The sequence below is a fragment of the Magnolia sinica genome, chromosome 16 (genome assembly GCF_029962835.1).
Source record: "Magnolia sinica isolate HGM2019 chromosome 16, MsV1, whole genome shotgun sequence".
NCBI classification, from domain to species: domain Eukaryota; kingdom Viridiplantae; phylum Streptophyta; class Magnoliopsida; order Magnoliales; family Magnoliaceae; genus Magnolia; species Magnolia sinica.
In genome coordinates, this window is record NC_080588.1 from 60,562,617 (window position 1) to 60,585,620 (window position 23,004).

The 23,004-nt window shown below is 39.2% G+C and overlaps 1 protein-coding gene across 1 annotated transcript; it reads right to left on the reverse strand.

The window, feature by feature from the left end:
* Window positions 1–1,275: 1,275 nt before the first annotated feature.
* On the reverse strand, window positions 1,276–22,538 carry LOC131228987 (uncharacterized). Its single transcript, XM_058224837.1, has 5 exons — window positions 22,399–22,538; window positions 20,373–20,495; window positions 13,354–13,456; window positions 12,960–13,198; window positions 1,276–1,628 (listed from the first exon to the last, which is right to left on the reverse strand). Exons 1-5 carry the CDS (start codon window positions 22,491–22,493, stop codon window positions 1,625–1,627), a joined length of 564 nt encoding a protein of 187 aa, XP_058080820.1. The 5' UTR covers window positions 22,494–22,538; the 3' UTR covers window positions 1,276–1,624.
* Between the last annotated feature and the right edge of the window lie 466 nt (window positions 22,539–23,004).

A 23,004-nucleotide genomic window follows, 5' to 3' on the forward strand; every position in this document is an offset into this window, starting at 1 on the left:
ACCAAGATAAGTTAATGCATAAGTAACTTATCTTAAATAATTTAAGGGTGTTTGGATTATAAGTTACTTTAGGCTTATCTTGGTTTCTATTTAATCAGTAGATAAGTATGTTTAATGAACAACGGACTTATCATCCAAAAAGTAGAAAAACATATTTTAAATTTTTTTTTTTTATTTTACACACACTCACACGCACAAGCACGCAGGCACCACAATGGGTACTTGAACCTATGACCTCTGTGTTGAAACTCTTGTGAGTCTACCACTAAACAATGAATAACATTATAAGTAATTATCCTGAAAGTCTGTTTGGTCCCCCTCACATCCACCATCCATCTCATGCGGGGCCAACCTTTGATGTGGATTGTTCATTGTGTAGGCCCCACCTTTGGTATGAGCTGTCCATCATGCCGAGCCTACCTTGGCTGTGGGTCATTCATCATTAGGGGCCGACCTTTAATATGCATAGTTCATTAGGTAGGGCCCAGTTTTGATGTTAGTCATCCATCATGTGGGGCCCATATTCAATATCCACTACCCATCATGTGGATCCCACCTTTGATGTGGGTCATCCATCACGCAGGACCGCCTTGGATATGGGCCACTCATCATTAGGCTGACCTTTGATGTGGATTGTCCATCATGTGGGGCCCACCATTATTAATTGCCCATCATGCAGAGCTCGCCTTGGATGTGGGCCATTCATCATTCGGGGCGGAACTTTGATGTGGCTTGTCCATCATGTGGGGCCACCTCAATATGGGTCATCATAATGTGAGGCCCACTAGATCATCTACCCATTCATTGGATGATTTTCTAATCTAATAAACTTAGAATGGGTTCATGGCCACAAAGAGCACCAATGTAAATGAACGAAATAAGTTACTTTTTGGAGTTGAAAAGCAATAAAAAATAACTTAAAAAAATAAGTTACTTTTTCTTAAAAGCTACTTGTTTAAGCTTAATAACAAAACTAACTTATTTAAGAAAAGTAACTTATTAACTTCAGTAAGTTAAAAAAGCTACTTATTTGGTAGTATCCAAACGAGCTCAACTCAGTTCCAACTCGGCATGACTCATCATGTCCCAACTTGGTCCACTGTACACAACTCAACATGGCTCGAACGGAGTCAATGCTGAGTGATTTCATTTTCAATAAAATGGAAAAGTGGATTGCAATATCTCAAATAGGAGAAACATCTACCAGCAGGCAATGTGCCATTTTGTGATTTAGTGAGGAAATTTTTACACTCAATTCATTCCAAACATCTATCATTAGCCAAATGTTCTTCCTAGTTTAATTATTAAATATCGAGTCAGGTCGATTTGAGTCTTCAAGTCAACTTGAACCAGCTCGATATTGAGTTGAGTTTCTGGGTTTTTAAATTATGGTTCCATGTAATAATAACACCAGATAGATCGATCTATTTTTCTTTTCTTTTCTTCTTTTTTTCCCTTAAGAGGATCGATCAATCATTTCTTACAGATTCAAATATTACAAATAGCAAACACTATATTTATCCTAATTCAAAATCCTGGGTCATTCTCTCAACATGATCAAGGGGGTGAATTAGAAGCCTTTCTCCTGCTGAATTAGAATTGTTGAGAAGAAGCCATGCACCACTCACCTGCAACAAGAGGATAGCAAGGGAGTATAACAATCAGACATCGAGTTTGAACAGTTAAAATTTTTAACCATACAATGGCAATGTCATGAGTTCAATTCATTTTAGTATCGTAATTATGTATTAGAAAATATATTTTTTAGTCTGGTAAGGATTAAAAATAATAAGAGATGTTCCAGTGCTCCTAGTTGCATTGGTATAGTTGACAGTCCAACCATTGATCACGACTGTTCATTGGGTTCAGTGCACATTTCATGGGCTATCATGCAAACAACACATCAGATCTGACAAAAAAGAACCATTTGATCAATGGTCTTTAATACAGATGGCAAGGACAATTTATAAAAAAAAGTAGGTCCAATCAACAATTGATCCATCTATTTGTTAGGGGCTGTCATGGATTGCTTATGAACCTAAAGAATCACTTTTGTTAGGCAATTGTAACCATCAAATCCACAGCTTGGCTGTGGAAAGTAAGGCCAAATCAAAGATGGATTGGATCATCCAATCAGTAAGATTTGTGTACGACACAAATGAAAGTGTTCTGGACTTGATGGACAGTTCAGAACAACCGAATGGACTGTCCAAGCGAATCAATGCAACTAAGAAGGCTCGCCGAAGCAAAAGCACTGAAGTACAACCCCAAGATGGAGAGAAGATTACAAACATCCACCGCTTTCACATTGGATGCCCAACCCACCACTTCTATCTTGATCTTCCTCACCACCTCTTCCACAGAATTACTCCTGGAAATATTGCCCATTCCACTCCCCCAAATCACCCAAAGCACTGCCATAATAATAGGTTGCCACATCTTCCCTCCCTAACTCTGCCATTGTGCCAAGCCCACAAGACATTTCCACAAACTTGGACATCACTCCATGAATTATTGAATATTCCCAAAAGGCACTCCCACATCTTTTGAGAGAATGAGCAATGGATGAAAAGGTAATCAATCAACTCTGCATCGCTCACGCACATAACACAAATGTTGGGGAGGATCAAATATCTCTTTTGGAGATTATCAATGGTCAACACCCTTTTCCTACCCACCAGCCAAACGAATGCCTCAACTCTTGAGGGAGCAACATAGAACCAAGATTGGGAAGAATAATTGGACACTGCATTCAGGGGCAATGTCAAAATCAGGATGTAGAAAGATTGAATAGAGAAGCATCCTGAGCTATGCACACGCCAAATTATGGAATCCTTTTCTCCTAAAGAGGGGTAACAACCCTATAACCAATCCAACGGCCTAACAAGATTGCCGACTTCCTCATCCTTCATGTCAACCACACCACAAAACCTCTATAGACGGAATAATAGCGAGCTACTGTAATGTTCCTTTCTGTAGAAAGGTGGGGCAATCTTGGAAAGTCCTTTTGCAAGGTTCTATCTCCACGCCACGTCTTCCCAAAAATGGCCACTCTCCCATCACCTAGAGAAGGACACCACTCACTAAACTTAGGGGATATCAAAGCCTGATATAGCGAAGATCTCTTAACCCCCAACCTCCCTCCCGAGTGTCGTATTTACAAGCTATGATCTCTCTCCACAATCTCCTCTATTCTGAACCAAATCTCCACAACAACTTACCTAATAATGCAAGATTCATGGCATCAACATCCTAATGCCCGCACCACCCACATCGAGCGGCTTGCAAACCTCTTTCCACTTGAGAAGATAAAACTCCAATCTATCGATAACAGATTTATGGCATTTGAAGACCGACATAAAGAACAATGGCATATTAGTAACTTTGATAAGGGTCAAGCGCCTCCCAAAGAAAGATGGCGATGCTTCCTTCTTGAGAGCTTCCTCTCAATTCTCTCAATGACCTTATCCCGAAGGTTCTTTGTCGGCTTCCCGATACACAATGGAAGGCCAAATACGATGAAGGAAAAGACCCAACCCTGCACCCAAAGACAGCAGGAATCTTCAGCACCGCATCCTTGCCCAAACGAACACCCAACATCTCACTTTTAGCTATGTTGACCTTCAATCCAAAAATCACCTCAAAACATCTATTTTTTGTAAGTTATCCACCATGACCATATCAGCATTGCAAAATAAAATGGAATCATCGGCATATTGGAGATGATTGATCTAAGTACCCACATTTGCCCACCTTAAAGCCACTACTTAAACCAACCTCCCAGCCTATATGTAACATTTTGTTGAGGGCTTATGCAACAACCACAAACAAGAAAGGGGATAGGGGGTCCCCAGTCTAATGCCCCTCGAGGCCTTAAAAAAGCTTTCGACAACCCATTGACCAAGACAAAAGGAGCAGCTGATCGAACCATAAACGACCCCAGTAAAACAGATCAAATTGATTATTGTCGAAATTATTCTAACTGTTTCAAAGACCCAACATGTTGTTGTTTGTTTTTTTTTTTTCCTTTTTCTTTTTTCCTTTTTAGGCATTGGACTTTTTCATTAACTAATATAAAGAATCAACTAGTCATCTCTTTGCCTGCACATCCCAACCTACCTAACATATAATCAAGGAAATCCCAATCTACATGGTCATGCACCTTCTCGATGTCCAACTTAGACATTAATCCTCCTCTCTCTCTCTCTCTCTCTCTCTCTCTCTCTCTCTCTCTCTCTCTCTCTCTCTCTCTCTCTCTCTCTCTCTCTCTCTCTCTCTCTCTCTCTCTCTCTTTTGTTTATAAATTTCTTTTTGAAAGGCCACGCTAATCCTCTTTTGGCTTCCCTTTGTCTGGAATAAGTGCACTCATGGGCTTATGAGGGCAGTATCCAGAATTTGCCTACACACAATGAAAGCACCCTAATTCTCGGGAATGATATTTGCAAGAAACACTCAAGATCTCGTGGCAAGAATTTTAGCTAATATCTTATAGAGGCCCTCGAGAATTGCTTTTCCAGGGATTCCGCCACCACATTCGTCAATTGATTAAAACCCAGGTTATCAAGCTGTGGCCCTTGTCCAATTTTCACAGGATTGCACCTTCCTATAGTAGTTCACTATTGCATCACCGACTTAGACTTCTCCTCAACTCTTTTACCGTCTGCTACTAGACTGCCAATCCTGTTGTTTCTCGCCCTTGCGCTAACTATACTATGGAAGAACTTTTTGGCACCTTCCTTTAACCAAATTGCTCTTGAGCACTATCTCCACTTAATTTCCCCTTCTTTTAGGCGGTTGGAATAATCCAAAGAGAGCTTAGCACGCTTCTCTTTTTGGACAGCCGACAGCTCTTCCCCCTCCTCTTCACATATAAATTTCTTTTAAAATATTATCTAACTCAGCCTCTTGAACCCCAAACACTTCTTTCTTCAAAAAATTTAGCTTCTCTTTTGACATCTTGAGCTTCTGACTCATTTTGAACCTAGTGTAGCCTTCAACCACAAAAGATCCTCACCATTCTTCAACTAAGCTCACGAAGCCATTGACTTCTAACCACATGAGCTCAAACCTAAACACTTTTGGGCCCCAATTCTCCTCTTCTACCTCTAACACAATCGGGTGACGATAGGAAGCCGGCCCAGAAGACCCTGTTGCTGAACTAGCAGGTATTTCTCTAGCCACTCAGGAGAAACCAAAAACTTGTCAAGGCGGGAAAAGATAGCTTTCTCCTACTTGTTCATCTTGCGCCCCAATTGGTAAATCCACCATTTCATCTAAGAGGACCCAATCAACAAAATCCTTCATACTTCGTGTGATGCGGCCATCATTAGACTTTTCATGGATGAATCAAATCATGTTAAAATCTCCCCCTACACACCATTAGAGGTGGGCATCGGTCCTGATCGGAGCGGATTGGGTTCAACCCAATCAGATCCGAAATGGCCATGGATGGACCCGGACTCGATCAGATCCGGAATCAAATCCGGGTCACTTGACCCGAACAGATCCGGTACATAATTCGTCTGACCCGAACAGAGTCCAACTCGGTCAGAGAAACCGAGTCTGATCGAGTTGGGTACGATTCGGATTCGTATGAATTTAATTTAATTTTTCATATAATGTGGCCCACTTCAACCTTTAATATATGTTATTTTTTTTCTCAATGCCTTAATTGATATGTCAAAATGGATAAACGGTTTAGATAAAACATATACATCAAGGTGGGCCCCACATAGCTATACAAAAACTATCCGTTTTTGTGTTTATGTTTTTACCGAACGTATAAAATAACGTGCACTGCACGAAAGCACTCAGCTTCTTTTTTATATATGTACAGTGAGTGGGACTTGCTGTAATGAACTTAGCAAGTTATGTGGGTCTTATCATGGGGTATGTGTTATATCTAAACCGTTCATCTATTTGGTAAGCTCGTTATAAGGCTTACAATGAAAAATAAGACAGATATAACTATCAAGTGGACCACACGAAATATTTAATGGTGAAAATCATTTGAGGCTGCTACTTGTGGTGTGGTCCACATGATCTTTGGATATTAATAATTTTTTAAATAATATACTAAGATGATCTCTAAAAACATATGAACGGTGTAGATATAATAAATACATCACTGTGAGGCCCATATACCTTTAATCTCCTTTGAACCGTTCGTACAACTCGGAGCACGAGGAGCGCCGGTCTCGTCCTTGCACAGAAACGGACGGGCTTACTCCCGCCTGTTGACGTGCCGTGCAAGTAACCCATTTTCATATCTGAGTGAACTCTGTTGGGGCCCACCATGAATGCATGTGGTGTATCCATGCCGTCCATTTGTTTTTTCAGATTATTTTAGCTGTTGAACCCAAAATTGATGAATATTCAAAGCTCAAGTGGACCACACCATAAGAAAAGTAAAAATATTATTTTTTACTCCGGATCTGGCCGGATCGGAACAGTCCGGATCTATTCGGATCGGGTTTTCGGATCGGAACGGTCCAGATTAACCACTATCCGATCTCGATCCGAAAACTAGTCGGATCTAAATGATCTTACCCGATCCTACCCGATCCAGGCCGTCGGTTCTGTTCGGAACGGGTCTGATCGGGTACCTAACATATAATCAAGGAAATCCCAATCTGCATGGTCATGCACCTTCTCGATGTCCAACTTAGACATTAATCCTCTCTGTCTCTCTGTCTCTCTCTCTCTCTCTCTCTCTCTCTCTCTCTCTCTCTCTCTCTTAAATTTCTTCTTGAAAGGCCACGCTAATCCTCTTTTGGCTTCCCTTTGTCTGGAATAAGTGCACTCATGGGCTAATGAGGGCAGTATCCAGAATTTGCCTACACACAATGAAAGCACCCTAATTCTCGGGAATGATATTTGCAAGAAACACTCAAGATCTTGTGGCAAGAATTTTAGCTAATATCTTATAGAGGCCCTCGAAAATTGCTTTTCCAGGGATTCCGCCACCACATTCGTCAATTGATTAAAACCCAGGTTATCAAGCTGTGGCCCTTGTCCAATTTTCACAGGATTGCACCTTCCTATAGTAGTTCACTATTGCATCACCGACTTAGACTTCTCCTCAACTCTTTTACCGTCTGCTACTAGACTGCCAATCCTGTTGTTTCTCGCCCTTGCACTAACTATACTATGGAAGAACTTTTTGGCACCTTCCTTTAACCAAATTGCTCTTGAGCACTATCTCCACTTAATTTCCCCTTCTTTTAGGCGGTTGGAATAATCCAAAGAGAGCTTAGCACGCTTCTCTTTTTGGACAGCCGACAGCTCTTCCCCCTCCTCTTCACATATAAATTTCTTTTAAAATATTATCTAACTCAGCCTCTTGAACCCCAAACACTTCTTTCTTCAAAAATTTTAGCTTCTCTTTTGACATCTTGAGCTTCTGACTCATTTTGAACCTAGTGTAGCCTTCAACCACAAAAGATCCTCACCATTCTTCAACTAAGCTCACGAAGCCATTGACTTCTAACCACATGAGCTCAAACCTAAACACTTTTGGGCCCCAATTCTCCTCTTCTACCTCTAACACAATCGGGTGATGATAGGAAGCCGGCCTAGGAGACCCTGTTGCTGAACTAGCAGGTATTTCTCTAGCCACTCAGGAGAAACCAAAAACTTGTCAAGGCAGGAAAAGATAGCTTTCTCCTACTTGTTCATCTTGCGCCCCCAATTGGTAAATCCACCATTTCATCTAAGACGACCCAATCAACAAAATCCTTCATACTTCGTGTGATGCAGCCATCATTAGACTTTTCATGGATGAATCAAATCATGTTAAAATCTCCCCCTACACGCCATGGCATCCTCTACCTATCTCTGGTGGTGCTCAACTCCTCCCACAATTGCACTCTCTTATCTAGTTGACAGGGACCATATACAACAGTAAATAATCAACCAAAAGCCAATGCAACCACCCCCACTAAGATTGAGAATGCACCAAACCATCAATCCTCTTATCTCCATACATCCGAGTTCCAACCACCACAATGCCTGATGCAGGACAAAATGATCTAACCTAATGTGATGCCATGAAATTAAAAGACAAATTAACTAGAGCAATGGAACAACAAAATAAAGCTAATTTACCATAAATTCAGAAATTTTAGATTCATGACATGTCCAAATTCAAGCCTATGACAGTCTCGCAATGCGAATCTCATAAATTACTGATTAACAAAGACCTATGGGAAATAGAACCCCCATCCTAGCATAGGAATTGATCTAATCCTAAAAGGAATCTCTTGGTTTGTTAAAGGGTTTAAGAATTAGGGTTTTTGGATTTTGGAAAAATTAGGGTTTTACGAAATTAGAGAATTTTGGGAAAATTAGGATTATGGTTTTAGAGATTAGGGTTAGGGTTTTTAGGAATCTAGGGTTAGGGTTTGATTGAATGTAGGTTCTAGGGAGACAAAAGAAAAATCAAAGAGGAGAGATTGCGGAAAGTAAAGAGAGAAAAGAAAAGAGAAGAACGAAGATAATACCTTAATGAGAAGAGAGAAAAGTAGAAAAGATAACCAGGGAATCGCTCCCCATGGTTTCGCACCACCAATTCAATCACATGATGAAATTTTGCTCAATCTGAAAGCGAAAGGAGAGAAATCTCTTTCATTTATAACATGCATATTGGCTAGGGTGGGGAAGTTCAACCCTTTATAGTCACAAAAAAGACATTTTACAAAAAAACACTATCACATAAGATTCTCAACATAAAGACACTTAATAAATTAAAAGTTGTTCCTAACTCCTTAATCTCAACACAAATATGAGTTATACAAAAAATAACATAACATGTAAACAAGCTAAACAACTAAAATATTTTGCGGCTCACGGGGGTCCACGATCAAGATGTCCGATGATGATAATCCAACGATTCGATCATCATGTCCACTCGATCCAGCTGTTCGATGTGTCCATCAAGCTCCTATATGCAGCCCACGTGCATCTTCCCAGTGTGGGTTCCTCAAAGATGCACGAACATGCACGTGGGATCTTTAACGTGGCTAGGAATGTGAATTGGGCCAAGTAGGCCCCCATGTAATGGTTGTTTAGTCAATGTCTCAATTGTCTCATTGAGACTAAAGCAACCCACTCCTTATTTTTAACCCCCCAAACCGAATCCAAAGTGGCTCGATCAAGAGACTGTAATTTAGTTTCTTGGAGAAACATTACCTTAGCTTTTTGGACAACTAATCTCACCCCTCATCCTCTCTTCCCCACGCCGACCTTGGTAGCCGAATAGTAATTGATTGAGGACTACAAGCTTAGCCGCTCTCTCCAACCCCTAGGTGATCTCCTAAACTTCATTTATGGGTTTCCCATTGTTTCTGCGACTCTCTTTCCTCTACAAATTGGAACAAGGCAAAAATATCCTTGTTGCATGCACCCAAAAGGAGACCCACCCGATCTTTCACATCCTTAGACCCACCCGATTTGTTATTTCGTGAGAACACGGTTACCCACCTTATCAACTTGAATCCTCTTCAACACAGTTAAGGTATCATCACTGATAATTATTGCTTCATCCCTCATGTTCATGACTTATACTGGCGTCCCATCCAAAGCCTCTAACAGATTGTCATATGTAAATATTATATTCCCCGAAATTAGAATCTCTCTTTCCTCTTTTGAAAGCACTTCTTGGTAAACCATGACCACCTGTCTTCTTCTTCCACTTCAGCCCGTGTATCCCCCATCACAACCTTGTATTTTGTGTTTAATTATTTCCTCTTCTTTAAAATAAATAAATAAAATCCTTAAATGGTTAACATGGGCACCATTCCTAGTCTTGGAACCATGGTAATTTTTTAATAGCCTTCAATTTATCAGTTAGTCACCATCAACTGTGTATCTCATCATGTTACCAGGTCAGATCAATGAATTGTGGAACATGACCCTAGAACCAACAGACCTAGTCATGGACTATTCTAACTTTACTGTTATAATACAAAGGGACATTACATGGAAGTGCCACATGAACCAGCATTTGGGAGAGCCATATTTCCATAGCACATGTGGGTGGAAGGGTGATTTCCAATGGGATTCATCCATCTAATGAGCCCTATAATGAATTTCTTATATTTCAAAAATCACACCTATTAGAAGCTTATCCATCACATTTTTCTTTGATTTCCCACTGAATTTTTAACCCTCATCTTTGTTTTCTACCTCACTTTGAGGGCCACCGATCGGATGACCAGGATTGTCTGATTGGTATATACTTTGAAACATCTGCCATCCACAGTAGGGGTAAATTGATGAACAACTTTCACATGTAACTTGGATATGACTCTACCATAATCCAGTTCTTCCAATTCTAACATATCATCTCCCATAAGCAAAGTGTATATGCAAGGAAAACAGTTAAGATGAAACATGATCATGGAAACTTACTTACTTTGGACCCAAGCAAATGCAACTTTCCATTTTCAGATGCTGCTAAAACTATCACTGAAATAATATGCTTCAAAGAAGAAATTTTAATTTCTGAAAATGGTATTTGTAAGACTTTGAGGTTATTTATTTACAACATAATCTTTGCAGTGCATGATATTTTTAATCATGTTGCTGGAGAGTAACATGGTAAATTTTTAATCGTATTTTTAATCATATTCGGGAACAGCTTCCTCTTCAGATTAGAGACAACAGAATAGGAGCACGGACAGTTTCCCCTTCTCACTGACCACAATACTTACACAACATATATAACCCAATCTAATTACGATTTCAATTTTTTTCATCTATAGTTAGTATATTTTAGTTCATTCCTAGCTCTCAGAATAATAAGCAGGTCTCTCCAACTTCAATACAATCAAGATTCAAGAAAACTTTCATAAAAAAGAAATGAACTATCAAAAGCAGTGACACTTGATTTTTTTATACTCAAAGTGTGCAGATGGAATGAACACATGGGTTTGTGTTCTTAGAAATAGTCATAAACTATTCAAACCAGTTCATAACAATACCATACAAATTCAATACAATGACAAGAAGCTGTGTGGGAGAACAATGTCAGATACATTAATCAACATCCATTAACAGATTAATAGTTCTTTGCAGCAAAATACCGCTGACTCCCTAAATGTACAGTGTCAATCAAACAAAAGAAAATATTTATAATCATAAATGTAAAAAGAAAAGAAAAGAAAAGAAAAGAAAGAAAGAAAAATAATAATAATAATAATAATTTTTAAAAAAAAAAAAAAAAACTGAAGAGAGATTCCAGAATGTCAGCTCAAATGAACACATATTTCAGTGATCCAGACCATTCATCGACTCCCCCTACCTTATAAAAGCAATGGACCAAAACCCTCAATCCAACAATCCCAGATATCTGATTGCTAACTTTCTCTTGTTGCATATGAACCATTGAACCTATTTTATTTGTGATCATCCATCCATATGCTAAGCATTGGATGCCTAGGATTGTGCAAAGGGAGCATAATATGCAGGCTACAACATTGCCCTTTGCAGCAGAGACCGCAAGATGAACAGCCTGGATCACTGAAGAAGGGCCCCACTTGTACAGAACGCTGGCCCAAATGAAAATCCTCACCATAGAGCCTATGCATCATATACTTCCTCTAAAGCAAAAGCAATAAATTGAAGCAAGAAAACACATATTATTTATAAAATTTTAATAAAAGGTCATACGCTATAACTCTTAAGTGCTTCAAAATGACATCCATTCCAACATCACACTATAAGTAATCCATGAAATATGAAAGAAAAAATACACAGCTAAAGAAATCCATGAATATTCATTAAATGTGCTGTTCAAATCAAACCTTAAATCTGAAATATAACTTTAAAAAAGAAGAGTCACAATGCAGATAGAAATCCCACAACACAAATAAAAAGAGAGAAACCAAGGAAATAAATGAAGAAACTAAAAATGAAAATATTGCAATCTAATAGCAAAATACAAAGAGGAAAAATCATCTAAATCACATATCTCTACCTTAAATCTGCAAGATTATCAAGGTCTGTGAACAATATACACAAACCATAACTCAATTTAAAAATGAGAAAAAATGGAAATAAATTTGAAGCAATAAATTGGAAAAAACACAGTTTGAAAGGTCTGTCAAAAAAATATAAAAACCTTCACTCAATTCAGAGACAAGAAAAAAAAATGATGGAGAAAGTACGTATTCAGAGAGTGACGGTGACACTTTTATCTTTCAAAAGAAATGAGTGACACCTCCCCTCCTTTTCCAAGCTCAGAGGCCTTTCAATGGCCAAAAATAGGGGGAGGGATTTGTAGGGTTAAGCATGCATGAGAGAGAGAGAGAGATGCACCAAGGGTTGATCTTCTTCTCCTCTTTCCTGAAGAATAACAGTTGGGTAGTTCAACAGGGGGGGAGAATGAGAGCTCCCTACTCTTATAGATCCCCATCAAGATGAAGGGGATCAAGATCCACAATGAGAGATAGATCTAAGGTTTTTTAAGGGTTGAAGAAGAAAAGGTAGAAATGACTTTCTTTCTTGCTTTTTAATTGGTTACGACTTCGAGAAGACCTATATGCAAGAAAGGCTTCTGTACACACTTTTGTTTTTTGTCGAAATCACCCCTTAAGAGGTGGGTTAAATGACAGAAGTTCATTAACCCTGCAACGGGGCTTTGTAGGATACGGTTTCCAACAAAGCTTGTAGTAGATCCGGCCAAAAAAATATTAGTGGACAAACCATACTTAACACAAAAGATAATGGATGTTTTCTTTTAGAAATATAACAAAAAGATAATAGATGTATGATCCTTTGCGCCTGTCTGACATGACAAGTTTTTTAAAAAAATGTAAGTTAACTGTGCCAAATAAACATCAATCTCTGTTTTAAAAAGTGAAAGAGAAACTCTATTTGCTTCCAGTTCTGAGCCAGAATCGAAGGAACCAGAACATAAGGCTAAATCTGAATTGTAAATCCACGATTGGAAATTTTACCAGCCACCGCCCCATCTCTCTTGCATCTCAGCTGCCTTGTCTTCTTTCATCTTCTTCACAATCTCAAGTATTTTTGGATTGGTGAAACGGTCACGAACATATTTCCTTTCCTCAGCCTGTATTTCCTTGATGGCACTCGGATATGGATTCGGAGGTGGCCTCTTCCCTTGGAGTCGTGCAATTTGCTTCAGCCGGATGTATGCCTTCTTCTTTGCCTTCTTTTCTGCCCGATATTCCATCTACATGGCATGCGCAATAAATTGAAAATGCCTCATGAATTATATTCTATTGTTATCGAAGGGGACAACCATGTGGAGAGACAAATGACTGTTCATGTTCTTGAGAAACAATTAACTGAGTAAACTAGTAAAGATTTGAAAAGATCAATACATACATCAGCTACAGCCATGGCTTCCTCTTCACTAACACCTTGCTCCTTTAACTCGAGCACACGCCAACCAAAAACACGAGCCGGAGGAGGATCAAAACCACTAAACCTGTTGAAATCATGAATAGAAGACAACACGTCATTAGACAATACATGAACAAAGGCCAGTCGTAATTTCATTAGAGAAGCAATTTTTCAACACTCAACATAAGAAGATCTAATTTCTTGAGGTTTGCTAAGCCCACACCCATGAACAGCCAGCTCATGCACACTCCATTACGCATGCCAGTGTCGCACATGTATACAAGATCCGAGGTTTCCGTGAGATAGGCCTCATTTCTTAGATCAACAAGTCCAAAGAATCAGGAGGATTCACTCCTGGGGGAGGCTGGAGTATGGGAAATGTGGTGAATCAATCCCTTTATCTAATAGCCTAGGCCCAACATCCCATGGGTTAGGTCCTCGGCCGAACCCCCCTCATGGGCCCCACATCACATGGGTTCCGCCTCACAGGCCGCCCACCCCGAGCGTGCTCTTGCATGTGAAAATGCATTTGCATTAATCACCCACGATGAGGAGTCTTGAACACGAGACCTCCCGCTCTAATACCACTTTAATGCAGGACAACTAACTACTTGCTCTAAAAGCTCAAACTGATAGAGCGCAACGAATCAAGCCCTTTATCTCATAGCCCAGGACCCCACATTACAAGGATTCTGCCTCACATGAGCCACCCACCCCGAGTTTGCCCCTGCATCCCACAAGCCACCCCACTCGAGCCCGGTATGAAAATGACCCTGCAGTATTATGGATAGCTAGCATCATGCCCACATGGTCGTGTAGTGCAATGGCGTGTGCATGAGTAGGGCTCTACCCTAATGTTGGCTCAACAAACCTCTAATCTCTTTACAGATAGTCTTAGTGCAAGTATGAAAGACCTTCTAAAACCAACAAACATGTGAGCTTATAGCCGACGTCTAATTTCTTTGTGGACAATTTGAATGCGAGTATCAAATGCCTTATAAACCATGCACCACCTCATATGACTGAGGTTGTATCAGTTCTCCATCAAAATTAAGCACACCCAACAAACCCAATATAAAATTAGACAACTCTATCTACGTCAGATTGTTCAAACGGAGAGATTGGCATTTTAGATGCGTGTGTGTGTGTGTGTGTCACAACCAACAAACCGAATATAAAATTAGACAACTCTTATCTATGTCTGATTGTTCAAATTGAGAGATTGACATGTTAGGTATGTGTGTGTGTGTGTAATCGGTGTGATGTGGACCTACAAAAGACAATTGATGTTATGAAATTTAAATGAAGAATAAGGTGCTATTATCACTTTGTGGCTTTGAGAAACAATGAGTTTGTCAGAAGGAAAGGCATCATAATCATGTAGCAACTAATTCAGGCACACTATCCTTGGTTACATGCCTAAGACACTTCTTTTTCACAATTGAGACAGATATTTAGGTTTTCCCATGTATTTGTTCTAGCATTAGAACCTAGAGGTAATTAGGAACACGGTGATGAAAAATAAGGCCTGCATTGGCTTAGGTGTAAGATCCCAATAAAAGGAAACTTAGGATGCATCGGTGCAGGTGTAAGACCCCAATAGAAGGAAACTTAGGAGAAACATTGAAGTCTCGTGTTAGAGCCAGTGCCAAAACAAAAAAGAAAGAAAACTGTATAGGATTTGGTAAAACAAATTAGCCAAGGACAGTGGAATTTGGTTCTTTGTTGAAGGGCTAGTAAAGTACAATGGATGATACAATCATTCAAGGGGAGTGTTGGCCTCTAACATAGGATGGACAAGAAAGAAGAAAAGAAAAGGGAAATAACGGATGAAAAGAAAAGGGAAACAACGGATTTGTGCACAACCCACACAGTTTAAAGATGTTGATTTTTATGGTTTTCTCCTTCTGCAAGAGAATACTTTCACCCTAATCTCAGACTTTTTTATTCCAATCCCACCATTCATCAACTATCAATTTTAATAGAAGCCTGAAGTTGGAGTCTTAGATTTCAAATTAACTTCGTTGATGAACCAACCCTTGAGTAGAAATTATTCTTTTTTCGTAGGACACTCATTTAAATGGCCTTCACCTACACTTGTACAGTAATCCTTTCTCTTTCAATAATATTGTGTCCATCTTGCGCGCTATCTTTCTTATGTTCTTCACGACAATGTTTTGATAGTTTCAACTTTTTTCACGTATTTCTTTTCCTTAGATAAATGTGCCACCTTCAAATGCAGGACATGACTCAACTCTTTTCAAAATTTGAGTAAGCTACTCATGCAATTTCGTTTCATCTTGACCAATCATCATCATGTTACTTCTTGTGGAAGAATCATCATTTTCTTTTAAGCAAAATAGAGAATCCAAAAGGGGCAAAATCAAACAACTCATTGAAATTACAAATGACACCATACCTTGCAATATTCATCAAAGACTCCAAGATGTTTTGAGACATTTCCAAAATGATTTCGAGAGACTTTTACAAAGAATCTAGCGCCAATTTTGATGAATATGGATGACTTTTCCAATGTTTCAACTTCATCTTCTTATGCAATCACAAAATAAGATTTTGATAGGAGTACGAAGTGGCAGCATCTACAAATTGCACAAGTAATTGGAGTATATTGCTTGAGCTCTGAAATTATTCTTGCGCTCTTACACTTGCAAACTATGCAAAAATGTACCATATAAAAATGCCAAGCAAGTTACTCGGAGTCTAAGGATCAATCTGAACAAATCGAAGTTATTTGGAGTTAATGTCCCGCAGAAGTCTCTCTAGAAATTTGTTGACATGCTGGGTTGCCGTATCGAGTCCTTCTCAACATATTTTGTTGGTCTGCCCCTAACAGTGGGACCCTCGCCGAAAAGCATGTGGGATAGGGTCACCACTAAATTTCAAAAGTATCTGGCATCCTGGAAATGCCGGTATCCGTCTTTGGGTGGTCGGTTGACTCTGATCAAAGCAGCCCTCTCTAGTCTTCCCCTCTATTTCATGTCGTTATTCCAATGCCCGGGGTCGGTTCTTGAGAGTATGGAGAAAATTCGAAGAGAGTTCTTGTGGTTTGGCAAGGAAAATCAGAGGAAGATTCATCTGCTTGAATGGAAACAAGTGTGCAAAGTTTTCAGTGAGGGAGGTGCGAACGTCAAAATTCTTAAGTTAATGAATAAGGCGCTGCTGGGGAAATGGGCTTGGTGATTTGCGTCGGAAAAAGATGCCCTTTGGACTTCGATAGTTAAAGGTAAGTATGGTGCATCTCATGGGAATTGGTGGCCTAAAGAAACTTCGTATTACGAGGCTTCCCACATCGGGAAAGGAATTCTTAAAGCCAAAAACCTTGTTATTGCTAATAGTAGGTATGTGTTGGGCAATGGTTCAGCTACTCGATTCTGGGAAAATCTATGTGTTGGGGAAAAGCCTCTTAAATTCTTATTCCCGCAAATTTACCAGCTCTCTCCTGACAGAGAGATTCTTATTAATAGATGTGGCTATTTCACTTCCGCTCACTTTGTTTGGGACATAAACTGCATCCGAAATCTCAATGACAACGAGGCTGACGAATACACGGCTCTTCACGATTGCATCTCCAAATCAAAGGTCATCTCCTCTCAGCCTGACAGTATTGAGTGGCTACTGGAAAAGTCTGTGGTCTTCTCAGTCAGGTCCCTCTATGCTGCTATCTACCCTACAGATAGGCCTCACTGTGATGTGACTCCCTTCATTTGGAAATATCAAGCTCCTCCTACGATCAAATGCTTCGGGTGGCTAGCGGCTCGTAATTGAATTCTTACTATAGATAATCTCGCCAAGAGAGGCATCCAAATTGTAAACATTTGCCTGTGTTGTATGCGTCAGACGGAATCCGTGAACCATTTGTTGGTACACTGCTCCTTTATCTCGTCCATTCTGACTGATTTCTGCCAACTATTCTCAGTTTCCTTGTGCGTTCCGGAGTCGGCCGCGAAGATGTTGATTGCGTGGAATGGGCTCAAGCTTGGAAAAATCAAATTGACAATTTGGCGCATGGCCATTCTTGCCATTTGGTGGGCTGTTTGGGAAGAAAGAAACGAAAGATGTTTCAATGATAGATCGTCTTCTGCGAAGGGGTTGGGGGCTAGGGCTAAAAAGATGGTATTAGAATGGGCTTTTAATGTAAAGGATTTGAATAGTGTTGATCTTAGCTTTTTAGGTGGTTAGGAGCCTTCTGCTATCTCAACAGTTCTGCTTCTTTAGTTCCTCTTTTGTTTTCTCTTTTGTTTCATTCCCCTCCTTTTAATGCATTTTCAGTTCGTTGCCTTTTAAAAAAAAATAAAAAATAAAAAATGCCAAGCAAGATAAATTCTCATGGCCTTCTCAAATCTATAAAGATTCTAACCTTAAAAATGAGACTATTAGAAAACTACTGAGTATTTAACAGAAAAACACAAAAAGTCTGTGTGGAAGTTTGCATTGGCTTGGCAAAATTTTAAAAAAATAAATAAATCATACAAGTCATTTTAGTTTTAGATTTTAATAACCACTCGTCTTCTTCATTTGAGAGTATGCTAGAAAATAAAGACTGACATCATGGATCACCCTCGTCAATATTGAAAGCGTCTATCTTTATTTTCTAGGATACTCTCAAATGAAGAAGATGGTTGGTGACTAAAATCCAAACTACAATGACTCGGACCTTTTTTGGTGCGTTGCAAACACCAATTTTAAGGCGAATTTTTAGTATCTTCCTATTACACTCTTGACTTTTCCATATAGCCTCATTTTTATAGTAGAATGCTTACAAATTTGAACAAGCAATGAGAATCTTTTGAAACTTTTACATAATAACTTTTCTTAATAATTTGCAATTGCTAAAAGTAAATAATTTTTTCCAGAACTCAAGCATACGTGCTATAATTTCTTATGCAATTTAGGATATTGTTACTTTGTGTCTTACAAAAATCTTATGTTGCAATTGCATAAAGGGGTGGTGTTGGAACATTAACATTATTTGTATTCACCAAATTTTGGCCCTAGATTTTTTACAAAAATCTCTCTCAAAATTCTTCTAGAAGTGCACAAAACATCTTAGAGCTTCCAATCAATGTTGCAAGCCACTATGTTGTTTTTAAGTCCCACAAATTTTTGCTTTCACCCCTTCCAAATTATCTACTTGGCCTAGAAGGAGAGGACAATCCTTCCAATGAAACAAAATTGCACAAAATAATTGGCTCATGAACTACATTTGAAAGAGATACATTTATCTCAGAAAAAAGAAATGCGTGAGTGAGCAGAATAAGAAGTCAAAATTGTCAAAATGTTGTCATGCAAGATAACCACAACATTACTAAAAAGATAAAAAAGAATGCCCTTAAAGTGTAGGCAAAGGACGTTTGAATAAGAGTCCTACAGAAAGAGTGGTGTCTACTCATATGCAAGTTCATCAACTTAGTTATTCAGAAATCTAAGATAACCACTTCACGCTTTTATTAGAACTAAAAGTTGATGGGATGTGGTTAGAATACAAAAAGTGAGAATTTAGTGAGAAAAGATTCTCTTACAGAAGGAGAAAACCCTAAACTCAACACCATTAAATTGAATTGCGTGGGTTATGCAAAAATCCATATAATAATAATAACAATAACAATAATAATAATAAGGAACATATCCTTAGTTACATGATGAAAATACTAACAATTTTTTTATTTTTTATTTCAATGAGTCACTCTTAAATTGTCAAATACAAGTAACATTAACAATAGTCTATCCTTTACCCCAGATTTAGAGTATTATTGTCTCCAAATTGTTGAGGGACTCATTATCAGTTGCCCATGGCAAATCTCGTAAAGTGAAAAAGAAGCCATTTAGAGAATCGTGCCTATTTGTTGGTGGAGGTTCAACTTCAATGGCTCTTCATTTGGACATCGAAGTCCACGTGGCATTGGAGGTGCTTTAGAGAGATGATAAAGGTGAGATGCAAATTGTGTTCTCCAGCCTGGTAGAAGTGAATGTGGCTGAGAGGCACTTGCCTCTAGAGAAGGTTTGAGACCTGTCCTTCGTTAGGGGAAGCCTAGAAGGTGACTCTTAGAATGTTATCTCTTGGATCTCTCGCAAATTGGCTCTTAGTAATTGTCTTTTGTTTTTGGTGAAATTTTTTGCCTTCGTTCTTTGTTAAACATCTTGTTTTCCCATGTTGGAAAAGAGACTCACGAGGTTGTGGATTTTGTAGATTGAGAGGGAATGAGCTGTTTGTCTCATTGTGGGGGAATTCCCTTCCACATCCTTGATGTATTATGCTTTGTTGTCTTAAAAAATTTCCAGTTACCTCAAAAAATAAGATACTCACAAAAATGGCAGAAAAAAAGCATCCAAATAGATACATAACCAAAATGAGAATTGATCACCTACAAGCAAGCAACAGTACCACATCTTGTGATGCTGTATCATCTTTCCTGCCAGCATGTCACTTCCATAGGAAATTAGTACCACGGAAACAATAAGCCTGACCGCGAAGGTCAACATTCTCAAAAATCAATCTAATTGGCTCGTTAGGTGGGTCACACTTGTATGTTGAGTTAGACCGTTGGTTGTGCATTACCCCAACAGTATAGCCCGCCTGATAATTTTGACCAGCTTCATTTTTGTGCCAGTTGATCTTTATGGTGGGGTATACCAGTTTCATGGTACCGACGTCCTCCATGATTGGCATGAAAGATGGCATGGTGCCAAAACTTGTGGTGCCTTGCCTATGGGTGACAATTCTCAATTGAAATAAAGGTTAGCAAAGCATGCCATGGACGTCAACAGCTTAAGGTAAACATCTGGATACTCAATGTGTATTAATAACCAATAATACACGAAATTAAACATGGGAACAAAAGATAAGCACGACTCTTCCTGAACAAACGGATTAAGACAAGTTGAACATTCCCAATAGGTTACTGTTATTGCCTCAACTGCAGTTTCCAAAAGATAGACTGTAAAACATTAGCACCAGAAATACATATTAAAGTAAGCAATACCTAATGGCATCTTCATATTTAGACTCTGGGTGCTTCTGAAAGAACTTCTTCACATAGATATCTTCAGGGAGAGTAATTGGCTCAAATTTTCCGTCAGTACGAGGAAATGTCACAGGCGGTGCCCTGTCATCAAATTTACGGACCATCAAAATATCCATTTTGTAATACACAGAAAATTCACTTTGATAATCAGACTAAAGCAGTGGACTCATGTTCTTAATCCAAACTTCAATGCCCGTTGTAGATACTCTTAATACAAACAACAAAGAACAAATAAAATCAATGAATTAGCAGATTGTCAAAACTGTATTGCAGCAATTGATAGATGAGGCAGAATAAAAGACACCCAATAAAAAATTAAAAGCAAGGAAATGGACTATTAGGTCACGTAGAAATATTCACTTGAAAGCCAAACTGGTTTTCATCAATGAAGGGAAACAAAAACATCTCGTCTTATTCTATCAGAACTATGATACATGTTTCGAAGGCCCTGCTAAGTGCACTTGCAGCCCCCACGGACCAACATTATCCAAGAGGCTCATCAGGCAGGCCCAAACATGCAGACCAATAATTGGGTCAGTCCACTTGTTCACAAAAGAAATTGAAGATTAAATAACTGACTGATGATCCAAGTTCAAAGCACCTGTCTTGCTACATTTCGACCAAGATCCCAAAATCCAGCCTGATCCATAACTCAGGTGGGCCGAAACAAAGGAAACATTGGGGTACATTGGGGAGGATGAAGCACACCATAGACACTTCCAGATGGAATGTGCAGTCCACCATATTGTGGATATGCCATCCAACCTAGTCATCAAGTGCACCCCGCCAGGATGAAGGGAAGCATCAAAACTCATGTGGGCCACACCAGGTGAATATATGGGTTTTCAGCATTATTGTGCATTGTGCACTGTGGTGTGTCCCACCTGACTTTTGGATCAGGATGATTATTGGGATGTACAGCGAACATGAGTAGGAGCACCAGATGCAAAGTTTGAATTCCACATACATATCACTGGTGGACCCTACACCAGCTAGAACACATGGTAATTACCATATGTTCAAGAGACCAGATCCACTACAAAGCTTTGTAGGTTATCCTAACCTACAACCCAATGTATCGTGTGTGTGGCCCACCTTGATGTGTGCATGGCATCCAATCCATCATGTGTGCCCCCCTAATATTCTCCTTGGATACTAAAAATCAGGCGGATCCAAAACTCCGTTGGGCCACACCATGCAAACTCAAGCCTAAAACCTATAAAATTGTGTGGTGTGGGACACCTGACTTTTTAAATGGCCTGCCTTTTTCGGGGTGCCTGTTCATCTAGATCAGGTGCATCTTCTGATGGATTGGATGGCATATAAAAAAAAGAAAAAATCATGATGGGCCCCACACACAATCATCATCGTCATTATCATCATCATCTCAGCCTCATCCCAATTAATTGCATCGGCCACATACATCCCGTTCCTTTGAATTCACTATGAAAGGTATGGCCTAAGTTTGATGCTGGCTGCCAACCAGATGCAGCCATCCTTTAGTGGGCTAAGGACCAGCAATGAGAGCACAAAATTCCCATGGGCCCAATGAAATGGATTATTACATAGGTTGATTACGATCAAGAGCTGTCTAATACCCTACTAGATAGGTTGATTACAATCAACGAGATTCCCCACACACAATCCAGAAGCTTTTTAACGGTGGTGATCCCAATCCCACCTTTTCCCTGTGGTGTAGCCCACGTGCTTTGGATTGGCCTGATTTTTAAGCACCAATGAGCACATGAGCAGTACATAGGATGGACGGATTGCATGTCATACACACATCACATGTTGCGTTGTAGGTTGAGCTTAACCTGCAAAGTTTGTAGTGGATGTGGCCTATACACTTGAATGAGAAATCTTTCATGGCTTCAATCCATTTCATCACAACTCACTCCATTAACTGATAAATATAAAAATAGATAATTAAGAAGAAGAAAAGAGAGAAGAAAGTGAAAGGGATTTGGGGATGGGTAGGTACTCTTCCATGGCTTTAAGCCATAAGGGCTTGGCCTTGGCAAGACCATTCACCAGCTTCCTCGTCTTTGTCAGCAGATCTCCTCTCATGAAAGACATCTCTTTCGTTTTGTCGTCGGAGCAGCTCCGTCTCCGGGCAATGAAAAAAAACCAAAGTATGGTTAATGAAAAGAGAAGCGAGGGTTATTTGATACTCTGACAACGTGTTACGCTTGATACGCAGGCACTCGGAAAGAGTGCAAATGTTGTACAGTCAGGGTCTACTCGATTTGTTGAAGTGTATATTCAGTATCTTACCATTTCTTTTTATAAATTTATTACAATTATATAATATTAGTTTACTTGCCCCCTCCTCAGTCGACAAATGTCTTGAACAATCTACGGGGTTGTTTGTATGCTAATAAATTTTTTAGTTGTAGACACATTACACCTGCTGTAATCAGCTTACGTACTATTTTATTTTGGTTTTTAGGTGATAATCTGCCTATAGGTAAATAGATTGTATGTTTGACTAGCAAGTAAAGTATTTCCAATAAATAGAGTATTTATATTAAAGATCTTGAACAACTGATTTTTCAAAATATATAAAATTCATTTAAGAAATGTTTGA

Coding starts and splice junctions, on each gene's coding strand:
- LOC131228987 (XM_058224837.1), bottom strand. CDS start 22,493: ATGTCTTTCATGAGAGGAGATCTGCTGACAAAGACGAGGAAGCTGGTG. Junction 13,457..20,372: donor AAATATGAAGATGCCATTAG/GTATTGCTTACT, acceptor TGATTTCAACAG/GTTTAGTGGTTTTGATCCTC. Junction 13,199..13,353: donor AAGCCATGGCTGTAGCTGAT/GTATGTATTGAT, acceptor CATGCCATGTAG/ATGGAATATCGGGCAGAAAA.